Here is a 24,841-nt window from a genome sequence, read left to right on the forward strand (position 1 = left end):
ACTTGAACACAATTAACCAACTTGACATAACTTCAGCCAATAACTGCAGAGGACACACTCTTTAGAAGCGCACATGGCTTACACCTTTCACAAAAATTAACTCAAAATGGATCAAAGACCTAAATGTAAAACACAAAACTATAAAACTCCTAGAAAATAACAAGAGAAATTCTAGGTTTTGTTGTGTTTAGTGATGACTAAAGCAGTGCTCAGAGGAAAATTTATGGCTTTTAAATGCCTATTTCAGAAAAAAAGAAAGATGGCAAATCAATAAACTAAAATTGTACCTCAACAAACTAGAAAGAGAAGTGCAAATGAAATCCAAACCAAGCAGAAGAAAATAAAATAATAAAGATTAGAGCAGAAAGCAATTAAAAACAGGAAAACAATAGAGAAAATCAATAACACAAGAATTAGTTCACTGAAGAGATCAACAAAACTGACAAATCTGTAGCCAGAATGACCAGGGAAAAAGGAAAAAAGGCTCAAATGATCAAAATCAGGAATGGAAGAGGAACATCACTATTGACCTTACAGAAATTTAGAGGATTAAAAGGGATTAAGAAAAACTTTATGCCAATAAATTAGATAAGTGAAATAAATTCTTAGAAAGACAAAAATTACTAAAACTTACTCAAGAAATAGAAATCTGAATAGACCTATACCAAGGAAAGAAAATCTCAGGCCCAGTGGCTTCACTGTGAATTATACCAAATATTTAAAGATAAAACAATACGAATCCTTCACAAACTCTTACAGAAGAGAAAGGAGGAAATACTTCCCAACTGATTTCATGAATCCAGTATTCCCTCATGCCAAAGAAATCACAAGAGGAAAAAAAAAGAAAAAGAAAAAAAACCTACAAACTAATCCCTTATTTATGATAGGTCATAAAGGTCTGATGTCCAGATATGTGCATGCAGACTTTCCTTTTATCCTAAACATTTAAAGTACAGGAGCATAAATATTTTAAAGTATGCTTTATTGATAATTTAAAATTTTTTCCAAGGTTATAAGTAAATATAAAATTCTTGCACTGATTTTAGAACTTCATTATACCCAGCACCTCTACAAACACGAGATGTTCCTCCACTGTTGTTCTGGCCCACAGGTAATCTGAGTAAAGATGATGAAATATATAGAAAGGCTCATAGGTAGAATGCTATAAGAAATCCTTTCTTATTAAAATACAGTGTATGGGTTGATGACAAAGCCCTGGGAAGCCTCATTAGATTACTGTGAACATCCTGAAAAGGGGGCTGAGGGTATTAAATTACAGTTTGAAGAACCAAAATTCAAGTGGCCCTAAAGACCAAGACACTGGAAAATTTTATGTATTAGCTACAATATGTCTAGAGGTGTTAAAATGGACTGAGGCTCTTCAGAAGTTCTACTCCCTTGTCTTCAAGGGAACTCACTCTTGCCTTAAGCCATCCTAGTAGCTGTCCATCCTAAAGATTCTACAAGGTAGGAGATTGTAAAACTTTTCTTCTAACATCTGACCTCAGTAGAACATCCAGTTCAAATATAGAATTGCAACCTTCTCTAAGCCATTACTAAATTTTTAAACTTTTAATTTTTAAAATAACTTTAAGAAAAACTGCATGAAGTATAGGATTCCTATATGCCCTTCACCAGCTTCTCCTAGTATTAACACAGTACACAACCATAGTACAATGATCAAAACCAGGAAATTAACATTGGTACAATGCAATCAACTAAACTACACACCTTACTCAAATTCCCTTTTTTTTTTTGCTATTGTCCTTTTCTGTTCTAGGATCCATTTCAGGACCCCACATTACAGGTCTCCTTAGTCTCCTCCCATCTATGACAATTCTTCAGTCACTCCTTGTCCTTCATGACTTTGACTCTTATGAAGAACAGTAGTCAGTTACTTTGTAGAATGACCCTAACATTTTTTCTGATTTAATAATATTATTATTAACAAGGATCATTTATTGAGGGTTTACTAAGTACCAGGCACAATGCTGAGCCCTCTATCTAGATTATCTCTTTTAAAATAGAAATGTTTTTAACAGCCTTTAGAACAGAAGCATTTTAAAATCAAAGAGTAATGATCTCTAACTCACCTTTCTTCAAGTGCTAGTGTTTTGTAAATTACAAAACATTACCAAACAGATTATCATTCCCCCACTCCAATATCCTTTAATGTCCCCCCTAAAAAATACTTCCCCCACTCCAATATCCTTTAATGTCCCCCCTAAAAAATACTAAGTCCAATATTAAGCCTTAAATTCAGAGCCCTTGAGTTGTTAATCCTTCTGAATCTTTACTGCCCACATTTTCCTACCCTTGAACCTTGGCCATTGCTTTCTTCATTTGTACCTGCCCTCCCTTTTCATCTCTAAATACCCTTTCTTGAAGACACCTTTAATCACTGCCCCTAGCTCCCAAGAGCTACTGACCCTCTGGCATCCCACAGAATTTAACAACTGCAGTACTCATTTGGTACATACACACTACCCTGAGCTGTGGGCATATGTTTTTGTAGATTGTCTCCCAAATGAGACTTTTTTTGAGAGGAGGACTTGTGGCCTTTTTTCCCTCTGACATTTCCTATACTACCCTAATGCTTAATAACATTTACTGAATACCTACAAGTGCCAAGCTCTGTGGTAGCCCCTGGGAAATTAGAGATAATTAAGACACAATCCCAATTCTTCAGAAATCTTTTAGTGATAAACATTTGAGTACAGTGATACACTGAAAACAGAGTTTCTCTTCAAAAAATTAAGGTCACTGCAAGTTTCCTGTGGTAGTAAATTTTTCTTTTTCTGTCCTGATAAACACTAAAATAACTAATTATAGATTGCTAATGTGTCACAGAACATGTATATTTTCCAGCCAGCTTGTGCTTGAAGCAAGCTGTGACCTGGTTTTATGAGAAACCCAGATGGTACAGAGTAAACTTAATTAACCAAAGGCTTTTGCAAATATTGCCACAAGTTGTAGCAAGTTTCAACCAGCTTACCAACTGTTTTAGTCTAGTGACATCTAGTGGCAAAAGGGTTAAAAACCGCACTGCTATAAATTAAACTACATTAAAGGGAGGCCATCTTATGAAAACAAGTGGCAAAATACGAGAAAGAACTATGGTATTTACTAGCATTAGAAAATGTTTTACTGTCTCTTTGGCCTATATAACTGTTAACCCCTCTCACTGGGGTTTATCATTTTTTCCTTCTCTTGTAGCTGGTAAATATTAATCTTGATATAAGATTTACTGAAATAAAACGTACTAATATTTTAATTATAAGTGAGACAAAAGCCCTGAATTAAAAAGACTGAATGAAGAACCAAGTAACCCCCAATGGTGGTATGTCTGATCCAAAAATCTGGCAAATCAAAACTGCATTTTTGTTTCCACATATTTGTTTACTGACACTTCCATATGTCAGTAAACTTTTGTTAATGATTTTCATCTCCTCATATAATGCAAATAATTATCTATCGAAACTTATTCTTTAAAGTATCACTTTGCATTTCATTGGCTTTTTGTGAAACTGGATTTTGGTGGGAAACACAAACATTATCAAAAACCTGTGACTTTTAACATTCTTCTACAAATAATGAATTCCCAATGAGTCTAAAGTTTAATGTATAGGCATTAACTGTGAATCATAGTTTTAATAACTGAGTTCATCCAAAAATAGTAGAAACCTAATAACATATTCCAAGATATACTTTTGATAACCACATCTCTTTAAAAAAATTTTCTAGAATCATTTAGTTGAATGATCTAACAGTTCTGTAATTTCAGGTAAGATTCAAGTTCATAAACTTCTGGCTCGATGTTTTCCAAAGTGTGGTCCGTGAACCCATTTCAAAATCACCTGGAATGCTAGTTCAACATACAGATGATACCTTACAAATGAACCTACTGAATCAGACTCTCTGAGTTTGGGGCCCTATAATCAGCTTTATTACACATAATAAAGTTTTGGAAATAATTACTATCAAGACCACAAATATAAATTCTTCTAAGTTGTTCTAATTCTAGTCAATCTTTCCTGCCTCTTTCAGACAGAATAAGCTGTTCCACCCTTTAGGTTCTCTGATGGTTTACACTTTATTTACAGCACTTACCATATTGGGTCACAATTTACCTGTTAACAATATAGTTTCCCTCACTAGACTGTGAGCTCTCTTCATGGGAAGGAGTAATGTGTTTTGCTTTTGTGTCTCTAGCCTAGCAATATCAGATGAATAGCAAGAGCTTAATGAATTTGGTTAAATGAATAAATAAATATATTAAATATCACAGTTCTAAAAAAGAGCATGTGGCTTCCATTTGTGCTCACAGTGAGGAATATTATGTGGTACCAGTTCCCAAAATGATTAAATTAGCATCAAATTAATGTCTAATAATCAGTTCAGTTTTGGGGGCTGGGAGAAATGCAATTTTTTAAGTTCTGAAAATACTTTTAAAACACTGGCTTTCCTAAATAAACATTTCAGTCTCAAATGCTAGTGTGTTTTTTTGTTGTTTTTAAAAAAATTTTTTTTTGAATTTTATTTTACTTTTTTATACAGCAGATCCTTATTAGTCATCAATTTATTTTTTTTAATCCATCATCAATTTTATACACATCAGTGTATACATGTCAATCCCAATCGCCCAATTCATCACACCACCATCCTCATCCCACCGCGGTTTTCCCACCTTGGTGTCCATACGTTTGTTCTCTACATCTGTGTCTCAATTTCTGCCCTGCAAACCAGTTCATCTGTACCATTTTTCTAGGTTCCACATATATGTGTTAATATACGATATTTGTTTTTCTCTTTCTGACTTCACTCTGTATGACAGTCTCTAATTCCATCCACGTCTCAACAAATGACCCAATTTCGTTCCTTTTTATGGCTGAGGAACACAATTTTTACATCTTCTTTATCCATTCGTCTGTCGATGGGCATTTAGGTTGCTTCCATGACTTGGCTATTGTAAATAATGCTGCAATGAACATTGGGGTGCATGTGTCTTTTTGAATTATGGTTTTCTCTGGATATATGCCCAGTAGTGGGATTGCTGGGTCATATGGTAAGTCTATTTTTAGTTTTTTAAGGAACCTCCATACTGTTCTCCAAAGTGGCTGTATCAATTTACATTCCCACCAACAGTGCAAGAGGGTTCCCTTTGCTCCACACCCTCTCCAGCATTAGTTGTTTGTAGATTTTCTGATGATGCCCATTCTAACTGGTGTGGGGTGATATCTCATTGTAGTTTTGATTTGCATTTCTCTAATAATTAGTGATGTTGAGCAGCTTTTCATGTGCCTCTTGGCCATCTGTATGTCTTCTTTGGAGAAATGTCTGTTTAGGTCTTCAGCCCATTTTTGGATTGGGTTGTTTGTTTCTTTAATATTGAGCTGCATGAGCTGTTTATATATTTTGGAGATTAATCCTTTGTCTGTTGATTCATTTGCAAATATTTTCTCCCATTCTGAGGGTTATATTTTCATCTTGTTTATGGTTTCCTTTGCTGTGCAAAAGCTCTGAAGTCTCATTAGGTCCCATTTGTTTATTTTTGTTTTTATTTTCATTACTCTAGGAGGTGGATCAAAAAAGATCCTGCTGTGATTTATGTCAAAGACTGTTCTTCCTATGTTCTCCTCTAAGAGTTTTATAGTGTCCAGTCTTACACTTAGGTCTCTAATCCATTTTGAGTTTATTTTTGTGTATGGTGTTAGGGAGTGTTCTAATTTCATTCTTTTACATGTAGCTGTCCAGTTTTCCCAGCACCACTTACTGAACAGACTGTCTTTTCTCCATTGTATATCCTTGCCTCCTTTATCATAGAGTAGTTGACCATAGGTGCGTGGGTTTATCTCTGGGCTTTCTATTTTGTTTCATTGATCTATGTTTCTGTTTTTGTGCCAGTACCATATTGTCTTGATTACTGTAGCTTTGTAGTATAGTCTGAAATCTGGGAGTCTGCTTCCTCCAGCTCCGTTTTTTCCCCTCAAAACTGCTTTGGCTATTCGGGGTCTTTTGTGTCTCCATACAAATTTTAAGATTTTTTGTTTCTAGTTCTGCAAAAAATGCCATTGGTAATTTGACAGGGATTGCATTGAATCTGTAGACTGCTTTGGGTAGTATAGTCATTTTCACAATATTGATTCTTCCAATCCAAGAACATGGTATATCTCTCCATCTGTTGGTATCATCTTTAATTTCTTTCATCAGTGTCTTATAGTTTTCTGCATACAGGTCTTTTGTCTCCCTAGGTAGGTTTATTCCTAGGTATTTTATTCTTTTTGTTGCAATGGTAAATGGGAGTGTTTCCTTACTTTCTCTTTCAGATTTTTCATCATTAATGTATAGGAATGCAAGAGATTTCTGTGCATTAATTTTGTATCCTGCAACTTTACCAAATTCATTGATTAGCTCTAGTAGTTTTCTGGTGGTATCTTTAAGATTCTTTATGTAGAGTATCATGTCATCTGCAAACAGTGACAGTTTTACTTCTTCTTTTCCAATTTTTATTTTTTATTTCTTTTTCTTCTATGATTGCCGTGGCTAGGATTTTCAAAACTATGTTGAATAATAGTGGTGAGAGTGGACACCCTTCTCTTGTTCCTGATCTTAGAGGAAATGCTTTCAGTTTTTCACCACTGAGAATGATGTTTGCTGTGGGTTTGTCGTATATGGCCTTTATTATGTTGAGGTAGGTTCCCTCTATGCTCACTTTCTGGAGAGTTTTTAACATAAATGGGTGTTGAATTTTGTCAAGAGCTTTTTCTGCATCTATTGAGATGATCATATGGTTTTTATTCTTCAGTTTGTTAATATGGTGTATCACATTGATTGATTTATGTATATTGAAGAATCCTTGCATCCCTGGGATAAATCCCACTTGATCATGGTGTATGATCCTTTTAATGTGTTGTTGGATTCTGTTTGCCAGTATTTTGTTGAGGATTTTTGTATCTATCTATATTCATCAGTGATATTGGTCTGTAATTTTCTTTTTTTGCAGTATCTTTGTCTGGTTTTGGTATCAGGGTAATGGTGGCCTCATAGAATGAGTTTGGGAGTGTTACTTCCTCCACAATTTTTTGGAAGAGTTTGAGAAGGATGGGTGTTAGCTCTTCTCTAAATGTTTGACAGAATTCACCTGTGAAGCCCTCTGGTCCTGGACTTCTGTTTGTTGGAAGATTTTTAATCACAGTTTCAATTTCATTCCTTGTGATTGGTCTGTTCATATTTTCTATTTCTTCCTGGTTCAGTCTTGGAAGGTTATACCTTTCTAAGAATTTGTCCATTTCTTCCAGGTTGTCCATTTTATTGGCATAGAGTTGCTTGTAGTAGTCTCTTAGGATGCTTTGAATTTCTGCGGTGTCTGTTGTAACTTCTCCTTTTTCATTTCTAATTGTATTGATTTGAGTCCTCTCCCCCTTTTTCTTGATGAGTCTGGCTAATGGTTTAGCAATTTTGTTTATCTTCTCAAGGAACCAGCTTTTAGTTTTACTGATCTTTGCTATTGTTTTCTTTGTTTCTATTTCATTTATTTCTGCTCTGATCTTTATGATTTCTTTCCTTCTGCTAACTTTGGGTTTTGTTTGTTCTTCTTTCTCCAGTTCCTTTAGGTGTAAAGTTAGACTGTTTGAGATTTTTCTTGTTTCTTGAGGTAGACTTGTATAGCTATAAACTTCCCTCTCAGAACTGCTTTTGCTGTATCCCATAGGTTTTGGATCCTCGTGTTTTTGTTGTAATTTGTCTCCAGGTATTTTTTGATTTCCTCTTTGATTTCTTCAGTGATCTCTTGGTTATTTAGTAACGTGTTGTTTAGCCTCCATGTGTTTGTGTTTTTTACATTTTTTTCCCTGTAATTCATTTCTAATCTCATAGCGTTGTGGTCAGAAAAGATGCTTGATATGACTTCAATTTTCTTAAATTTACTGTGGCTTGATCTGTGACCCAAGATGTGGTCTAACCTGGAGAATGTTCCATGCGCACTTGAGAAGAAAGTGTAATCTGCTGTTTTTGGATGTAATGTCCTATAAATATCAATTAAATCTATCTGGTCTATTGTGTCATTTAAAGCTTGTGTTTCCTTATTTATTTTCATTTTGGATGATCTGTCCATTGGTGTAAGTGAGGTGTTAAAGTCCCCCACTATTATTGTGTTACTGTCGATTTCCTCTTTTATAGCTGTTAGCAGTTGCCTTATGTATTGAGGTGCTCCTATGTTGGGTGCATATATATTTATAATTGCTATATCTCCTTAGATTGATCCCTTGATCATTATGTAGTGTCCTTCCTTGTCTCTTGTAAAATTCTTTATTTTAAAGTCTATTTTATTTGATATGAGTATTGCTACTCCAGCTTTCTTTTGATTTCCATTTGCATGGAATATCTTTTTCCATCCCCTCACTTTCAGTCTGTATGTGTCCCTAGGTCTGAAGTGGGTCTCTTGTAGACAGCATATATATGGGTCTTGTTTTTGCATCCATTCAGCAAGCCTGTGTCTTCTGGTTGGAGCATTTAATCCATTCACGTTTAAGGTAATTATTGATATGTATGTTCCTATGACCATTTTCTTAATTGTTTTGGGTTTGTTTTTGTAGGTCCTTTTCTTCTCTTGTGTTTCCCACTTAGAGAAGTTCCTTTAGCATTCGTTGTAGAGCTGGTTTGGTGGTGTTGAATTCTCGTAGCTTTTGCTTGTCTGTAAAGCTTTTGATTTCTCCATCAAATCTGAATGAGATCCTTGCTGGGTAGAGTAATCTTGGTTGTAGGTTCTTCCCTTTCATCACTTTAAGTATATCATGCCACTCCCTCTGGCTTGCAGAGTTTCTGCTGAGAAATCAGCTGTTAACCTTATGGGAGTTCCCTTGTATGTTGTCATTTTTCCCTTGCTGCTTTCAATAATTTTTCTTTGTCTTTAATTTTTGCCAATTTGATTACTATGTGTCTTGGTGTGTTTCTCCTTAGGTTTATCCTGTATGGGACTCTCTGCGCTTCCTGGACTTGGGTGGCTATTTCCTTTCCCATGTTAGGGAAGTTTTCGACCATAATCTCTTCAAATATTTTCTCGGGTCCTTTCTCTCTCTCTTCTTCTTCTGGGATCCGTATAATGTGAATGTTGTTGTGTTTAATGTTGTCCCAGAGATCTCTTAGGCTGTCTTCATTTCTTTTCATTCTTTTTTCTTTATTCCATTCTACAGCAGTGAATTCCACCATTCTGTCTTCCAGGTCACTTATCCGTTCTTCTGCCTCAAGTATTCTGCTATTGATTCCTTCTAGTGTAGTTTTCATTTCAGTTATTGTATTGTTCATGTCTGTTTGTTTGTTCTTTAATTCTTCTAGGTCTTTGTTAAACATTTCTTGCATCTTCTCGATCTTTGCCTCCATTCTTTTTCTGAGGTCCTGGATCATCTTCACTATTATTCTGAATTCTTTTTGTGGAAGGTTGCCTATCTCCACTTCATTTAGTTGTTTTTCTGGGGTTTTACCTTGTTCCTTCATCTGGTACATAGCCCTCTGCCTTTTCATCTTGTCTATCTTTCTGTGAGTGTGGTTTTTGTTCTACAGGCTGCAGGATTGTAGTTCTTCTTGCTTCTGCTGTCTGCCCTCTGGTGGATGAGGCTATCTAAGAGGCTTGTGCAAGTTTCCTGATAGGAGGGACTGGTGGTGGGTCGCTAGTGTGTTTTAAAATAGAAGAATTTTTATATGCAAATTTTGGAAAAGTAGAAAAATTGAAAATGACTAACAAAATTTTATACTATTCAGCCTTAGGCTGTTTCTAGGCTATCACTAAGCAGAAACTGCTGACAAACCAGAACCTTAAAAGGAAATATATACTATACATCCATCTTTACTGTTATATTCCAGGCGTAAAAGGCTAGCTCATGCAGGAAATGATATTGTTTAGAAAGATATATCCTTGGGTTCTAGCTAAAGAAAACCATACATATTTTATTTAAGGTCATAATATAACACAAATTGAAAGTTTAGAGAAACAGAAAAGAATGAATAATCAGTACATAAACTATCTGATAATTAATTATTCCAGTAAGTTGATATTTAATATGGCTTGAAACTAAAATCAGAATTTAACCTGCATACATTTGGGTAACCTGCATACATTGACTAAGAACAGAAAATTAAAGCAGTACATCCCAGATGTAATTCTGGTCAAGAATTCTCTTGGCAACTTTTATCTTTTTATTTATATGGAAGATTTTAAACTATGGACACCCCCCCCCGACCCTGTCTTCTCGATGTGGCTACCTTCCATTCATCCCTGAAAGCCCAGCTCAAATATTTCTTCCACTGTGAAGCCTACCTCAAATTCCCAGGTCAAATTAATGATTCTCTCCTCCACACCTACCTAGTCTTTTGGGCATCTGGCCAGTATTACACATACTATATTACTACGAGTTATTTACCTGTCTAAATCACTCACAGAACTATAAGCTCCCAAAGGGCAGAAACGGTGTCTTATATTCTTTGTATCTCTGCTATCTGGAGCACCACCAGGACCTGGGCAGGAGTTTACCCATATTTTGCAGAAATGAATGCCTAATATAGTTATCAAAAGCTGTTGGCACGAGGCACAAAAGTAAAATGAAGAAGTGGTAACTGAGAGAAGAATATGGATTAAAAAGCATCTTTGGGGGAGGATTTCCACTTCTGCCCATGAAAGATTATCTGCTGTTATGCCTGACAGTCATAAACAGCTAGAAAACCAGACAAAATATATGAAACACTCTTTTCAGATATTGCCTAACAGGCAGTGCAGGACTTTAAGCCCCACAAGAAGGAAAACAAGTGAGTTCTATCATTTCCCCAGCTTACTGCTAAAAGGCAGGTCTCAGGATGCAGACCAGGGAGGCCCAGTGGCCTCGGAGTTGAAGAGAGAGTGGAGTTTGCAGAGACTAAGGTGTCTAGAACTTACACGACAGAGGATGGGAGGGAAGGGCGTTCCACAAGCACACTCTGGAAATCACACAGGGCACTCTTGAACCCCTGCATGCTAACTTGTGAATTTATGAGCCGAAATTCCACAGGGCTGGAGAAAGAACCAGGAAAGCAGTAAGCCAAACAATTTCTGAAACTCACATAGGGCTAAGAGCAGTTCATGTTCCCACCAGCCAGAGTGGAAAGACCTCATAATATATGGGGCAATGGGTAGCGTCCTCAGAAGGGTATTGCCTTAGTAGGGAGGTTTAATTAAACCAGACTTAAGGCTGCTCTGGATGAGCCCTAACCAAACTCAAAAGCAAGCCTAGAACTGATTACAAGTAACTTAACCTTACGCCAGAACCAAGTCCAATCTCCTTTAAAGGAATCAAACAAAATCCAGCACCCCAAAACGTAAAATATACAATGTTTGGCATACAGTAAAAATCTTCCAGGCATGAAAAAAGCAGGAAAATGTGACTTGAGGAAGCTCATTCAATTAAAAAAAACAGATCCAGAAATGATGGACTAGCAGACAAGAGTTAAAAGAGTTATTATAAATATACTATATATGTTCAAAAAGTAGAGGAGAACATAAGCATGATAAAGCAAAGAAATGACTTTTTTTTTTTAAAAGAGGGGAAGGGATATCTAAAGCTGAAAAACACAGTTATTTGAAATTAAAAATACAAGGGTGGGGGGAAGAGATAGCTAGAGAGTTTTGGACTGACATGTACACACTGCTATATTTTAAATGGATAACCAACAAGGACCTACCGTATAACACAGGGAACTCTGCTCAATATTATGTAACAACCTAAATGGGAAAAGAATTTGAAAAACAATAGATAACATGTATATGTATAACTGAATCACTTTGCTGTACACCTGAGACTATCACAACATTGTTAATCAACTATACTCCAATATAAAATAAAAAGTTTAAAAAAAATGCACTGGATGGGATTAATGGCAGCATAGACATGACAGAAAAAAAAGACCACTCAACCTGGAAACACAGCATTAAAAACTACCCAAAGTAGGACAGAAAGGAAAAAGACAGAAAGGAAAGAAAAATCCAAAAGGTGCATCAATGACCTGTGAGAAAACACCAGGTGCTCAAACATAGAAATTGGGAAGGGAGGGGGCAGAAAAATACTGGAAGAAATAATGGCCAAAGTATTTGATAATAACTATAACCCTATAGATCAAAGGACATATGGTGCACATTAGTGTGAACTCATCCCTTTCAATATATATAGGTTAAACATAAAAATAAATACCGGTGCAAATGTGTGAGTTTGTATATATAAATATACACATATATATATTTCCTTGCTAAACACACCAAGAGGGTCTGGGAGTGGTTTCTAAACGCCACCCTCCACTAAAAGAACCGGGGCTCCTGGAGAAATGCTTGATTCTAGGGCTGAGGCCAGGGAAGAACAAGGTAAGTCTGGGACATTATATTGTGCATAAAATAAAAATATTTTCAAAGGATAATGAGAATACGTCAAAAGGACACAGGAAGCTAAACTGATGGTATTCCAACTAGCCAAATTTGGAGCATTCTGCAATTAAAAATAAACAGTCGCTCCTTGGTGTCCATGAGGGGAATGATTCCAGGACCCCCGTGGATACCAAAGTCCCTGGATGCTCAAGTCCTTTATATAAAATGTATTTGCGTATAACCTACGCACATCCTCCCTTATACTTTAAATCATCTCTAGGTTACTTATAATACCTAACACAGTGCAAATGCTATGTAAATTGATGTAAATGACATGTAAGTAGTTGCTGGTGCTCAGCAAATTCACATTTTGTTTTTTGGAACTTTCCGGAATGTTTTTCCTATTTCCAATCCGCCCTTGGGTGAATCTGTGGATGCAGAACCCACCCATACGGAGGGCCAAATGTAATGACTTTAACAGATCACAACTCATTGAATAAAATAGGAAGTCACTGTTCCACACTGACTTAAAACAAATAAATGAATAAAAACTGGGGATAAGAGAAAGGTCTTCCTTACAGTAAAATGCAAACTAATAAATGTAGCAGGAATGATAAAGTTAGAAACATCACTGTTTGGCAACCATCACTGTATAATTAATTCAAGCAAGAAATATCAATGGATATTATGACTGGTGAAAGAAAGTGTGTTGAAAAACAAGATTACATAAAGTCTCACAATATCTCCTCAAAAATATAGTAGTTACCAAAACAAAAAGAAAAAACTTTATAACAAAACTGGGCAAAACTGACATTTTTATATAAATAAAAACAAAGAATTTGTTTCCAGCTGACCTGCACTACGAGAAATGCTACAAGAAGTTCTTCAGACTAAGAATAAATGACATCAAATGGAAACATGAATCCATAGGAAAGGATTAAGAATTCCAGAAATGATAAACATGGGTGTAAACATTCTACATATAGTTTTTTCTTCCCTTAATTTTAGAGGATACATGATTCTTTAATTAAAGACACAGACACACCTCCTCTGAGATTTCATGAAAAGAAACAAGAACGGATGCAGGGCTTCCCTGGTGGCGCAGTGGTTGAGAATCTGCCTGCCAATGCAGGGGACACGGGTTCGAGCCCTGGTCTGGGAAGATCCCACATGCCATGGAGCAACTAGGCCCATGAGCCACAATTACTGAGCCTGCGCGTCTGGAGCCTGTGCTCCGCAACAAGAGAGGCCACGATAGTGAGAGGCCTGCGCACCGTGATGAACAGTGGCCCCCGCTTGCCACAACTAGAGAAAGCCCTTGCACAGAAATGAAGACCCAACACAGCCATAAATAAATAAATAAAACTTAAAAAAAATAAAATAAAATAAAATAAAAGAAAATTATAAAAAAAAAAAAAAAGAACGGATGCAGGCACAGAGATTTGCTGGAGTGCAGAACAAAGTGAGGCTGCTCTCGCAAACGTTCTCCATTGGTTTTAAGTGACCATCCTCCTAGTGCGTCCCACTCTTCTGAGTAAGACTCACACTTTGCCAGTTAACAGCCACGTTTAAAAGGTTAACTGAAGCGCTATTACACATACAAATAAACCTACAAGGTAATCGGGAATGAATTATCAACTTTTCAAAGATGGTATCTGGGGGAAAATACACTCTGAGGATCAACCCTGGGTCTGGAGGTCACCGCTCCGTGGTTCAGAGAAGACTGTGGCTCTGATTAAGACCCACCCCCTCATCCCCTCCTTTGTCACTCCACTTTCCAATGCAGAGGTAAGGCCTGACAGCTGGCACAGGCAGATGTCTGATAAATGCCAGGACCTTCTTCATTTATATTATTTGTCTGGCTGATAGGTGGGTTGGTGAGAAAGATGTGAATAAACTGGTCATTTGAAATCCAGCTCCCTCATGTTCTTCACATCAACCTTTTCCATCGATTCATTCTTTCCCTGCTTCAACCTCCAGCGCTAATTCTCAACGTTCCATGTGATTTCAGAGCTTTCACTGCCGTTTTGTGAGATTTTGCTCCACCAAGGAAAGCTCCAGGCTCTTTTTAATTGTCAAAATCTCCTTCACATGCATCATGTTTTTTTTTAAGCTAAATTGATAATTTATTAATAGCTACTATACATTTGTATACATTTCCTCCTGGTGTGTAGGTTCATCACAAAAACCAAATTACTGTATATAATAGAAGCTGCCCGTTAATCACAGAATCAGAAGTTTTGCTATTGCTTGAAAGGTAGTCCCATGACGTTGGTGTTTTATCCTTTATATATTCAGAGACACATATACCTAGAATATAATCAGTATTGGTCATTGGAAGCCTTGAGGCATCTTCCTCCAGCAGTGCTGGAAAAACACTGATAACATTTTTGGTACTAAGTGCTTCCTTTTCAATATCTCTAAATAGGCAATAGGATTTTTTCTTATCACAGTTCTTTCAACAATTGCCATATTATAATTATCTAGACATCAGTTTATACAATATTAGTTACAATTTCAGTTAAGATTTTGGTAGCAAGAGGCATATTTACAAATCCTTTCCCAGGATGAAGTACTCCAATCTGTCAGTCAGTCATTAATTCAAGACACAGTCTATAGTGGACATTTGTGATTTCTCCCACAGTAGCAATTCCTGCCTAATAGTCCTCAGTTTCCATGCTAGGAGCCATATGGTTCCAGAAAACCTTACTATACTTTAGTGGTGAAGCATGTGAGCTAGACTAAGCCAATCAGGTAGCCTGTCACCTAGGCATATGACCATGTGACACACGCCTGACTAACTAATGAGAATCTCTTTTGCTATAGAGTGTGCATTATATGGATAAAAGACCTGGAACTCCTGTAGCCATTTTGCTTTCATGTAGAAAACTAGTCAAAGGATGGAACCAATACATGAAGGATGACAGAGTGAAAAGACAGAGAAAATTACAGAAAAGTAAAATGAGACCCTGACATTATAAACCTCTGGATCAAACAGCACCTAAACCTGACCTACCTGTGGGATTACAACTGCTTCACAGCCGTGCAACTGTGCAGTCCCACAGGGTCCCGTTCTCAAAAGGGGTCCCCCACATTTGATTCAATGCTCTTGTGCTGCCTTCTGAAATTCTTAATGATTTTATCTTAGGACCTGTGTCTGTAAATGAAGTCCTATGGAACAATGGAGCGGGTCTATAAGCAAAGAAAATATACGTGGCAGTAACTAGCACGTGTGGGGCAGTCCAGGATTCTTGGGACTCTGAGAGTAAAACCCAGTCAGGACCTGGATACAGATCTGCAGAAGCAACAGCCAGGGCAGCAGTGGCTGTGACCCAGCAGAGAGGAGGGGCTCCTGGTGGAGGCAGTGCATGGGGACTGGCTTGCCTGTCCCTGCACCCATCCCACTGGCATCTGCACAAACGTTACCTCTGGGAACTGTCAGAACTGTCAACAGCAAACTACAAGTAAATAAAAGAATATACTTGGACATATGCATCACATTCTTAACAACCAAGCACAGAACTCCCAACAGAGCTGCTTAGTATCACTGAGGCTTTTACACTGTATATGTTTGATTTCCCTTGTTGGTAACAAAGACAGTCCCCTCCTTAGGCAGCAAGACAATCTTTTTTTTTTAAATTATTTTATTTATTTATTTATTTTTGGCTGCGTTGGGTCTTCGTTGCTGCACGCGGGCTTTTTCTAGTTGCAGCAAGCCGGGGCTACTCTTCATTGCAGTGCGCGGGCTTCTCATCGCGGTGGCTTCTCTTGTTGCGGAGCACAGGCTCTAGGCGTGTGGGCTTCAGCAGTTGTGGCACGCGGGCTCAGTAGTTGTGGCTCATGGGCTCTAGAGCGCAGGCTCAGTAGTTGTGGCGCATGGGCTTAGTTGCTCCTCACCATGTGGGATCTTCCTGGACCAGGGCTTGAACCTGTGTCGCCTGCATTGGCAGGAGGATTCTTAACCACTGCGCCACCAGGGAAGTCTGACAGTCTTATGTCTTGTTGTATCCAGGGTCAGTAACAAAAATGATCAGTCAGTTGCAAAGAGAGTCATATATGTACGCACCACCATGTCCTCTCACGCGTGCACATATATTCATTGCCAGGAGTGAACAGAATAATTATTTTATAACTTTTATATATAAAACATCAATATCGCATTTAACTTGTACTCCATTTCTATAGAATGACATAAGATAGTGGGATTAATTAAAAAATATGAATGGTTGAATTTTAAGTAAGAAATCCATAGGGTTTGTTTAACCTCTGGGACTCTAATTTGCATCAAATCTACATTTTGCTTTTGTGCTCTGTCATGGCCATTTATTGCTACCTTCTAATTTTTTAATTTCTCATTTTCTCTTAAGTGTGTTACATTTCAAAGTAAGTTGGTACTTCAGAGACTGCTATGAAAAAAAGAAATTCTTTTGGCTTAAAATAAAAGAGGAACTTTACTAATGTAATGTTATTTGGCATGCGTATGGAGCATAAATTATACCCTGGGATAGTTACCCAAAAGGGTTAAGACCAAAGAAAGAATCTGCTTGCTTATTAAAAATGCACACATTACCTCAGTCATAGGAATAGCCCCAAACTCGCCCAGCCACTGCCTCTGCAGATCACCCACCAGCATTAGCATTACATCATATGACATTATGGAACAATTGTGAACTCTGTGTAGTACTTGAATGTATTGTTTTGAAAGAATACACTGTCATTAACTGGAATAAAAGCTTTCTGAAATCAAACCTGGGGGGTAGCCCTCACTGTGTGGCCCTTTTACTACTTTGAGAAACAGCCTCATTCTGAAAGCAGTAAAGGGGGAAAGAGATTAGAGTATAAAGGCAACAGAGATGAGTGATCCCTGCCCAGGCCAGCAAGCAGATGCAGGGCTTTACATTACCAGGCAGAACAATGTCAAAGCAGGAGGCTCTGTAACAAACGCAGCACCTGAAAATCCAAACCAGCTCATGCCCATCACCCTATTTCCCATTACAGCCTCGTGATTTTTACTATGGGCTTCGCTAGAATTGGAAACTGAGTCTTTCTTTTTTAAATCAAAGTATAATCGACTTACAATACTATATTCATTTCAGGTGTACAACATAGCGATTCGATATTTTTATACATCACGAAAAGATCACCATGATAAATCTAGTTACCGGCTGTCACCATAGAAAGTTATTACAATATTACCGATTATATTCCTGATGCTGTACCTTACCTCCCTATGACTTATCTATTTTAAAACTGCAAGTTTATACCTCTTAATCTCCCTCATCTATTTCCCTCATCTGCAACTCCTCTCTCCTCTGGCAACCACCAGTTTGTTCTCTGTATCTATGAGTCTGAAACTGAGTCTTATTCTATGTACAAAATAGTTAAAACTCGATGTCCTGATGTCATCTTGAGACGGGCTATCACTTATAGCCATGTGACTCTAGGCAATTAACTGAAGCTCTCTGAGCCTCAGTGTTTTAATGTAGAAAATGGAAAGAATAATAGGTATGCAGAGCACGGGAGGTGAGGATTAGCTACTATTACTATCATGATGATACTTATCACTTCCACCCAGTTGTCCCCTTTGCCTACCTTTTCTAACCACTGTCCAAGATGTTTCTTCTTCACAAGTGAAACACGAGCATCAACTTAAATGCTCACTGGCTTATTTTGTTCCCTGCAGTCTGGCCACTGCCCCTTGTTACCATTTCTATTTTCACATCACTCTCCTCAGGTGATTTCTCTACCCTCCTTAGCCAAATCCTTGGACTCCTCTTAACTACACGCTGCTTCTCGCGAGCTTTCCTCTCTCCTGCACCTACTCTCAACATACTCAACAACCAAGGTTCAAAGAGGTGAAAAACAAAGTCAAGGCAACACAGCCAGTTGGTAGCCAAGTCACAATTAAAATCCAGGTAGTAGAACCCTTGTAAACTGTTGGTGGGAGTATAAATTGGTGCAGCCATTGTGAAAAACAGTATGGAGTTTCCTCAAAAAACTAAAAATAGTACTACCATATGATCCAGCAATTCCACTCTTGTGCATACATCCAGAAAAAAACAAAAACACTAATTCGAAAAGATACATGCACACCAATGTTCATAGCAGCACTATTTACAATAGCCAAGATATGGATGCAACCCAAGTGCCCATCAACAGATTACTGGATTAATATGTGGTAATATATATACAATGGAATATTACTCAGCCTTAGAAAAGAATTAAATACTGCCATCTGCAGCAATGTGGATGGACCTGGAGAATATTATGCTTAGTGATATAAGTCAGACAGAGAAAAAGACAAATACTATATGATATCACGTATATGCAGAATCTAAAAAATAATACAAATGAAGGTATATGCAAAAGAGAAATACAGTCACAGATATAGAAAACAAATCTGAGGTTACCAAAGGGGAGAGAAAAGGGGTAGGAACAAATCAGAGGTATGGGAGTAACAGATACAAACTACTAAATATATCAATAAAATAGATAAGCAACAAGAATATGCTGCATAGCACAGGGAATTAAACCCATGATCTCAGAATAACCTACAATGGAATATAATCTGCAAAATACTGAATTACTATGCTGTACACCTGAAACTACACAATACTGTAAATCAAATATGCTTCAATAAAAAATAAATAAATAAAATCCAGGTAGCAATGCAATCAAGTCCAGCTGTGTCGCATTAACTGCACCACACTAATAATTCACTCTTGGGGTTCCCAGTGACGATTTTAAATCTGAGGTTAGCTTCCCTTAACACCAAACCTTCTCCCAGATGTTTCCCCTACTAGTCAACTTATCATAAAATATGAATTATTTCAAATGCTTAAAGAAGAAACACTAATTCCAGAAAATTATTAAATACATCTCAAAGTTCTGGGGTTGTTTTTTTAGTTTTTGTTTGTTTTTAGCATTTCCCAGAAGTGGGGACAAAACTAGATCTCACAGGCCTCACCCAGGACTAGACAACTTTGGGAGGAGAGAGGACATAGTTAACAGGAAGTGGAGGCACGAACATTGTGACTGTGAGCAATACATGCAACTCCAGAAGGGATGGAGGACAGAACACAAGTGTCCGCCCCTAAGCTTCTAAAGATAAAGGTGTGTGTTTTAAATCTGACTGCACAAGGATATATGAAAATGGAAATTTCACTAATGTTGGCTTCTTTGGAGAATCACATTATTCCTCAAAATAACAGAAACTAATGAGAAGATGGGTAACGGGATGTAATGTGTTGTTTTGCATAAGAATCAGAAGAGGGCTTCCCTGGTGGCGCAGTGGTTGAGAATCCGCCTGCCAATGCAGGGGACACGGGTTCGTGCCCCGGTCCGGGAGGATCCCACATGCCACGGAGCAACTAGGCCCGTGAGCCACAACTACTGAGCCTGCGCGTCTGGAGCCTGTGCTCCGCAACAGGAGAGGCTGCGATGGTGAGGGGCCCGCGCACCGCGATGAAGAGTGGCCCCTGCTCGCCACAACTGCAGAAAGCCCTCGCACAGAAACGAAGACCCAACACAGCCAAAAATAAATAAATAAATAATTTATTAAAAAAAAAAAAAAAAAAGAATCAGAAGAGTTTACCAGTGTCTAACACTGAGGCCTCCGGGGGAAGATTGAAAGCTTGTATTTCCTCATCTGTAAAGCAGATGAAGTACTGGGAAGAATGAGAAGTATATGGATCATCTATAAAGCACCATTTGGTTTTATTTCTGTTTTTTAAGTACAGTGTGGAATAGTTTAACTAGTACAGGATTTGACATCAGTGATAAAGGTTCAAGTTCAACCTCTAGCTGCCAGCTGTCTAATCTGGCACAAATCATTCAAACATATTTAATGATGTAAGAACTAAAGGGATATTGTATATGTGTATGTAGGGGAGGGAACCTTTTAATACAAATAGCTCTATAAATGTAAGATGTTTCATATTATATTGTACCAGGTTAAGTAAACCAGGGTAGGTCAACTAAATCATTTACATTTCCTAATCTTTTGTGGTGAGAGGGAGACAGAGTGATTCTTACAGCAGAAACCCCATTCAGTTAATAGAAAATCATTGCCACTACTTAATAAAGATATGAAAATAATAAAGTAATGCATGTATTAATAACAAGTTAATAAAAATATAAAATAAAATTATCAAATGAATAATAAAATTCATATTAAAAGGTAACTACCTCAATATATGCTAATCATATATTAAGAGGGATGATGGTTTGTACACATTCTCTCCTTTCAGACACGAACTCTCTGTCAAACAAAACAGTTGCCAGGATTAATTGTAAGTGTATCAGTGATCATGGAGATTTTCTCTCTGGAGCTGAACTAGTCAATCCATAGTCCAGATCACAAATAAGAATGAAAATCTTTTTGTGGAAATAAGACAGGTAAGCCAACTTCATCATCATTCATTCATTCATTTACTCAGTCCCTACTTTACACCAGGCTCTATTCCAAGTGCTGAGGATTCAACAGTGAACAAAACATGGAAAGTTCCTACCATCATGGAGCGTTACATTCCAGCAGGGAAATACAGACAGTAAACAAATAAGTAAACTACGCAGTAAGTCAACGGTGATTATGTACTCCAGAGAAAAACAGGCAGGGAAAAGGGCTGCAATTCTAAATACAGCAGTCAAGGAAGGCTTCACCAAGAAAATGCCATTTAAGCAAAGACCTGAAGGAGATGCATAAGGCACAGAGATATCAGGGGCGAATGGTAGGGTTATGCACACCTTTCCAGCAAGTCCAGATAAGATAAAATGCAATCCCTGGAAATAATTTCTATCCTCATAAATGTATTGAGGCTTGCCTTGGGTCCTAGTATGTGGTCTATCCTAGAGAATGTTCTCTGTGCACTTGAAAAGAATGTGTATTCTGTTTTTTCAGATGTAGTGTCCTGTATGTATCAATTAAGTCCAACTGTTCTATTGTGTCATTTAGGATCTCTGTTGCCTTAATGATTTTCTGTCTGGAAGATCTGCCTATAGATGTCAGTGGGATGCTACTACAGTCAATGTCTTGTAATAATCTCTAATGGAAAAGAATCTGAAAAAGAATATGTGTGTGTGTGTGTGTGTGTGTGTGTGTGTGTATACACACACATATATATATAAAAAACCGAATCACTTTGCTGTACACCTGAAACTAACACAATATTGTAAATCAACTATAGTTCAATAAATTTTTTTTAAGAAATGCAAGCCCTTACCTTTCAAAAGTGGCTGGAAGGTTGGAATCTCTTGCAACTTGATGACATCGGGATCATTGCTGACATTCCGTGAGGCCTGGGAGCCCTGAGCTACAACCACAATATCATCCATCTTGGCTCTATGCTTAGCTGGAGAAGGGGCCACTGAAAATAAAGTTACACCGCTCAGGAATTGCATGTTATTTAGCGACCTCTGTCTCACCAAAGCTGTTTTCACTGTAGTCATTAAAAAGGATATTTTTTTACACAAAAGATGTTAACCGCAGTTATCCTGCAGTGGGGGCTGGGTAGGGGAGATGAATTACAGAGGACCTCTATTTCCCATGGTATTCAAAAAAAACCTTCCAACTTTATAGGACCATATACCATCTACGAGACTGCTTTTGTAGTTAAAAGTTTATTATTCAAAACACAAAATAATAACCAGATTGTTTTTAATTTTTACTTCTTTGATCCTCCTGACGTTTGTCCCTATTTCCCAATGAGGAAATAAGCATACAAAATTTAGCTGTGACTTGCCCAAAGTCACCAGTGCTAGAAACAGAGTTAAGAAGGGGATTGGAGGTAAATGGATCGTTGGTGTCCATGGCCCATCCCAGTGACGCTGGGGTTGCAAAGCTGTGCAGCCACCCTATCACAGCAAGCCCAGCACGACGAATAGATCCTAGTCACAGGAGAAAAATCCTGGTTCTTAACCCTAGATGATGGTACCAACCCCCTCACCCTTAGGGTCACAGGGCAGAGAGCACCGGCAGGTCCACTGTAGGCTGAGGCAAAATAAAGAAACTTGAAGGGCTGCTAAAGAGGCAGGTCAATTTCACGTACCTAGGAGAATGTAATCCATTTAGAGGGAAGTGATTCAAACTATCAAGGACTCCCCAGACCAAGACATCCTCTGCTCCCAAACATCTTCTGGTTGGGGCAAGAGTGAACCTTTATTGCTTTACACTCTACAAGGTAGTATTTGCAGGCCCATCATAATCATGTCTCAAAGGTTGATCCAGGTATGCCATAGAACTGCCCTGCCTCCTGGAAGCTAACATCTCTGAAGGCCTGGCATTCACTCTTTTACAATCTCAGCTACTTTCACTGCTCTTCGAGAAGTCTCTCTTCGCCTCTTTTGGTAATTTACCTAATGTTTTACACATCCCAAGCCAGAAATCTTTCCTAGTACAAATTCAGTGATTCCTCCTTCCCCAGATTCCAGAGGAAAACAGAGTTTACTAGATTCTAGCTAGGCTCGACTACTTGTCTGTAAAATGGGGCTACTGTGAGGATTAAACATGAACACATGTGAAGCACTTAGCACAGGGGACCAGGTAAATTCTAACCTATGCTATTCGGTAGTATTGGTTAGTATGCTGTAGTGCTGGTTAGAGCCCATGCTGTTGGTTAGTAGGTGAGCAAGCCTATTAAAAAGATGACACGCTTCTCACAAAATATGCTTCTGGCCTGACACAGAGGCAAGAAGGTAAGGGGTAACAATTATTACTGCATTTGTTATAACAGATACTACATTCTGGATCTTTCAAAGAAATAAGAATGAATGTAGCAGTAGATGCTGCTCACCGTTAAAAGCTGTCTCAATCTAGCCCCCAGAATGGTAGACTGAACTAGCCTTGAAGGTTACATTTCAGTGTGGAATACCCATAGACCTGCTAGCTTCTACATTTCTGAACTACATATCCTACCAAGATCACAGCAGTCCATGACCAGGGCTCTTTTAAGGCCCCAGATATAAGCCAGTTTGGATTAGCAACTCTAGAGCTTATCTGGGACTGTCCCAGTGGTCCTAGAGTTTGGTGGATAACAACAAAAAAAGGAGCAAATGATCCTCAATTAAGCATCAGCTGTTTTATTTGAGGGCTCACTATACTACAGGAACAATAATCCTCCCATTCCTACATCAAACTCGGAGAGAAATCTAAACAACATGGGCGGGGGAAGAATAGGGAAAAACACCAGATCTTGCCTTCCTGGCCAGCTTCTGTATTAGAAAGGGAGCCGAGACACCTTCCGATGGGAAGATGCAGTTTCTGGACTCGCTCTCACCCAAGGGTTCACAGCGACTGTTCACCTGCCACACATCCCTTCTGAAAAAGAATCTCTAGAACCCATTTTTAAGAAGGAATCTGTTCTTTCAGGTCCTAAGACCCATCCACTGCGCAACCCAAATCTCACTGTCAGCCATGAATACTAAAGCCAAATATTAATTAGGTCCTCCTTCAAAGAGTAGGCTGCAGCTGAGAGGAACAGCTGTTCTGAAAACAAATAATGGGCTCGGGCGCCCACGCTGGCTTAGCCTGCAATCACAGGTACCGGCTTCCATCAGGGGAATCAAGGCTAGGGCAGATAGTAATTTTTTTTTCTTTTTTTTTTTTTTAAGAAAAAAGCATGGTGAGAGCTTTCTGTGCGTTCCTGTCCGCCGGTCCCAGTCCCCAGCAGGCTGGAAGGCAGCCCGCCCCGCAAGCTAACAGGGCTGGCCGGAGAAGGGTGGAGATCAGGGCACCGACCTGAGGAGTTCAGATCGTTGGGTCGGCTCTCGGCCTCGGAGCTCTGCTCACTGCCCATGGTGCTGGCAGCGGAGGAACGGCGGAACGGGCGGCGACCGCTCGGGCGGCGGGGCGACAGGGAAGGGGCCGGGGACCGGGATGCGGAGGCTACACAGGCTGCGCTGTGGGGATGGCGCGCCCAGCCCAGGCGGGGGCGCGGGCGGCGGGGGACTGGGGAGGCCCTATTCGGGGAAGGACGTGCAAGGAGGTGCGGCGGAGCTACACACCGCTCGTCTGCCTTATTTAGGGAAACCCAAGGCAAGGAGGCGGGGAAACGCCGGGCACCCGCCGCGCCGGCGGGCGGCACCGCTTTCACTCACTCGCTCGGGCGCCGCACGCTCGTTCCTTCTCGGACGCGGATTGGCGGCGCCGGCAGCGCGCAGCCGTCAGTTCCGGGTTAGAAGGCCCACCCCCACGCCACCGCCCCGGGCCCGAGGGAGGGCGGGGAAACTCGCGCTGGCGACTCCGGGGGCGCAGCCTTAAAGGGCCCGATCACCTCAAAGCCAGAACCGCCCCAAAGGGTTACCCGTTTCCTGTTGTAATGTTGCGCGTCACCTTTAAGTATCATCCACACCCGAGGCACTTTATCCCCATCGTTAGAACTTTATTAATAGGCTTTTGGGGAGTTTGTTTTTGTGTGTGTTTTTTTTGCTATTTATTTTTGGGTTTTTTAAATTGACATATAATTG

At 39.0% G+C, this 24,841-nt stretch overlaps 1 protein-coding gene across 3 annotated transcripts in view; it reads right to left on the reverse strand.

The window, feature by feature from the left end:
• Positions 1 to 24,536, reverse strand: part of BORCS5 (BLOC-1 related complex subunit 5) — a 103,735-nt gene extending 79,199 nt beyond the window's left edge. For 2 of the 3 annotated variants that reach the window (XR_009009698.1, XM_007196057.2), the window contains exons 1-2: positions 24,114 to 24,451; positions 21,601 to 21,744 (exon numbers count right to left, since the gene is read on the reverse strand). Coding sequence is in view for 1 of the 3 variants with exons in the window: in XM_007196057.2 (XP_007196119.1) it covers positions 21,601 to 21,744; positions 24,114 to 24,171 (202 nt within the window). In the remaining 2 variants the exon portion in view is untranslated. Of the gene's footprint in view, positions 1 to 21,600; positions 21,745 to 24,113; positions 24,452 to 24,472 lie in introns of those variants that run through there. The other variant, XR_009009699.1, reaches the window with a different exon arrangement.
• Between the last annotated feature and the right edge of the window lie 305 nt (positions 24,537 to 24,841).

Source organism: Balaenoptera acutorostrata, chromosome 11 (assembly GCF_949987535.1).
Source record: "Balaenoptera acutorostrata chromosome 11, mBalAcu1.1, whole genome shotgun sequence".
Taxonomy (NCBI): Eukaryota; Metazoa; Chordata; class Mammalia; order Artiodactyla; family Balaenopteridae; genus Balaenoptera; species Balaenoptera acutorostrata.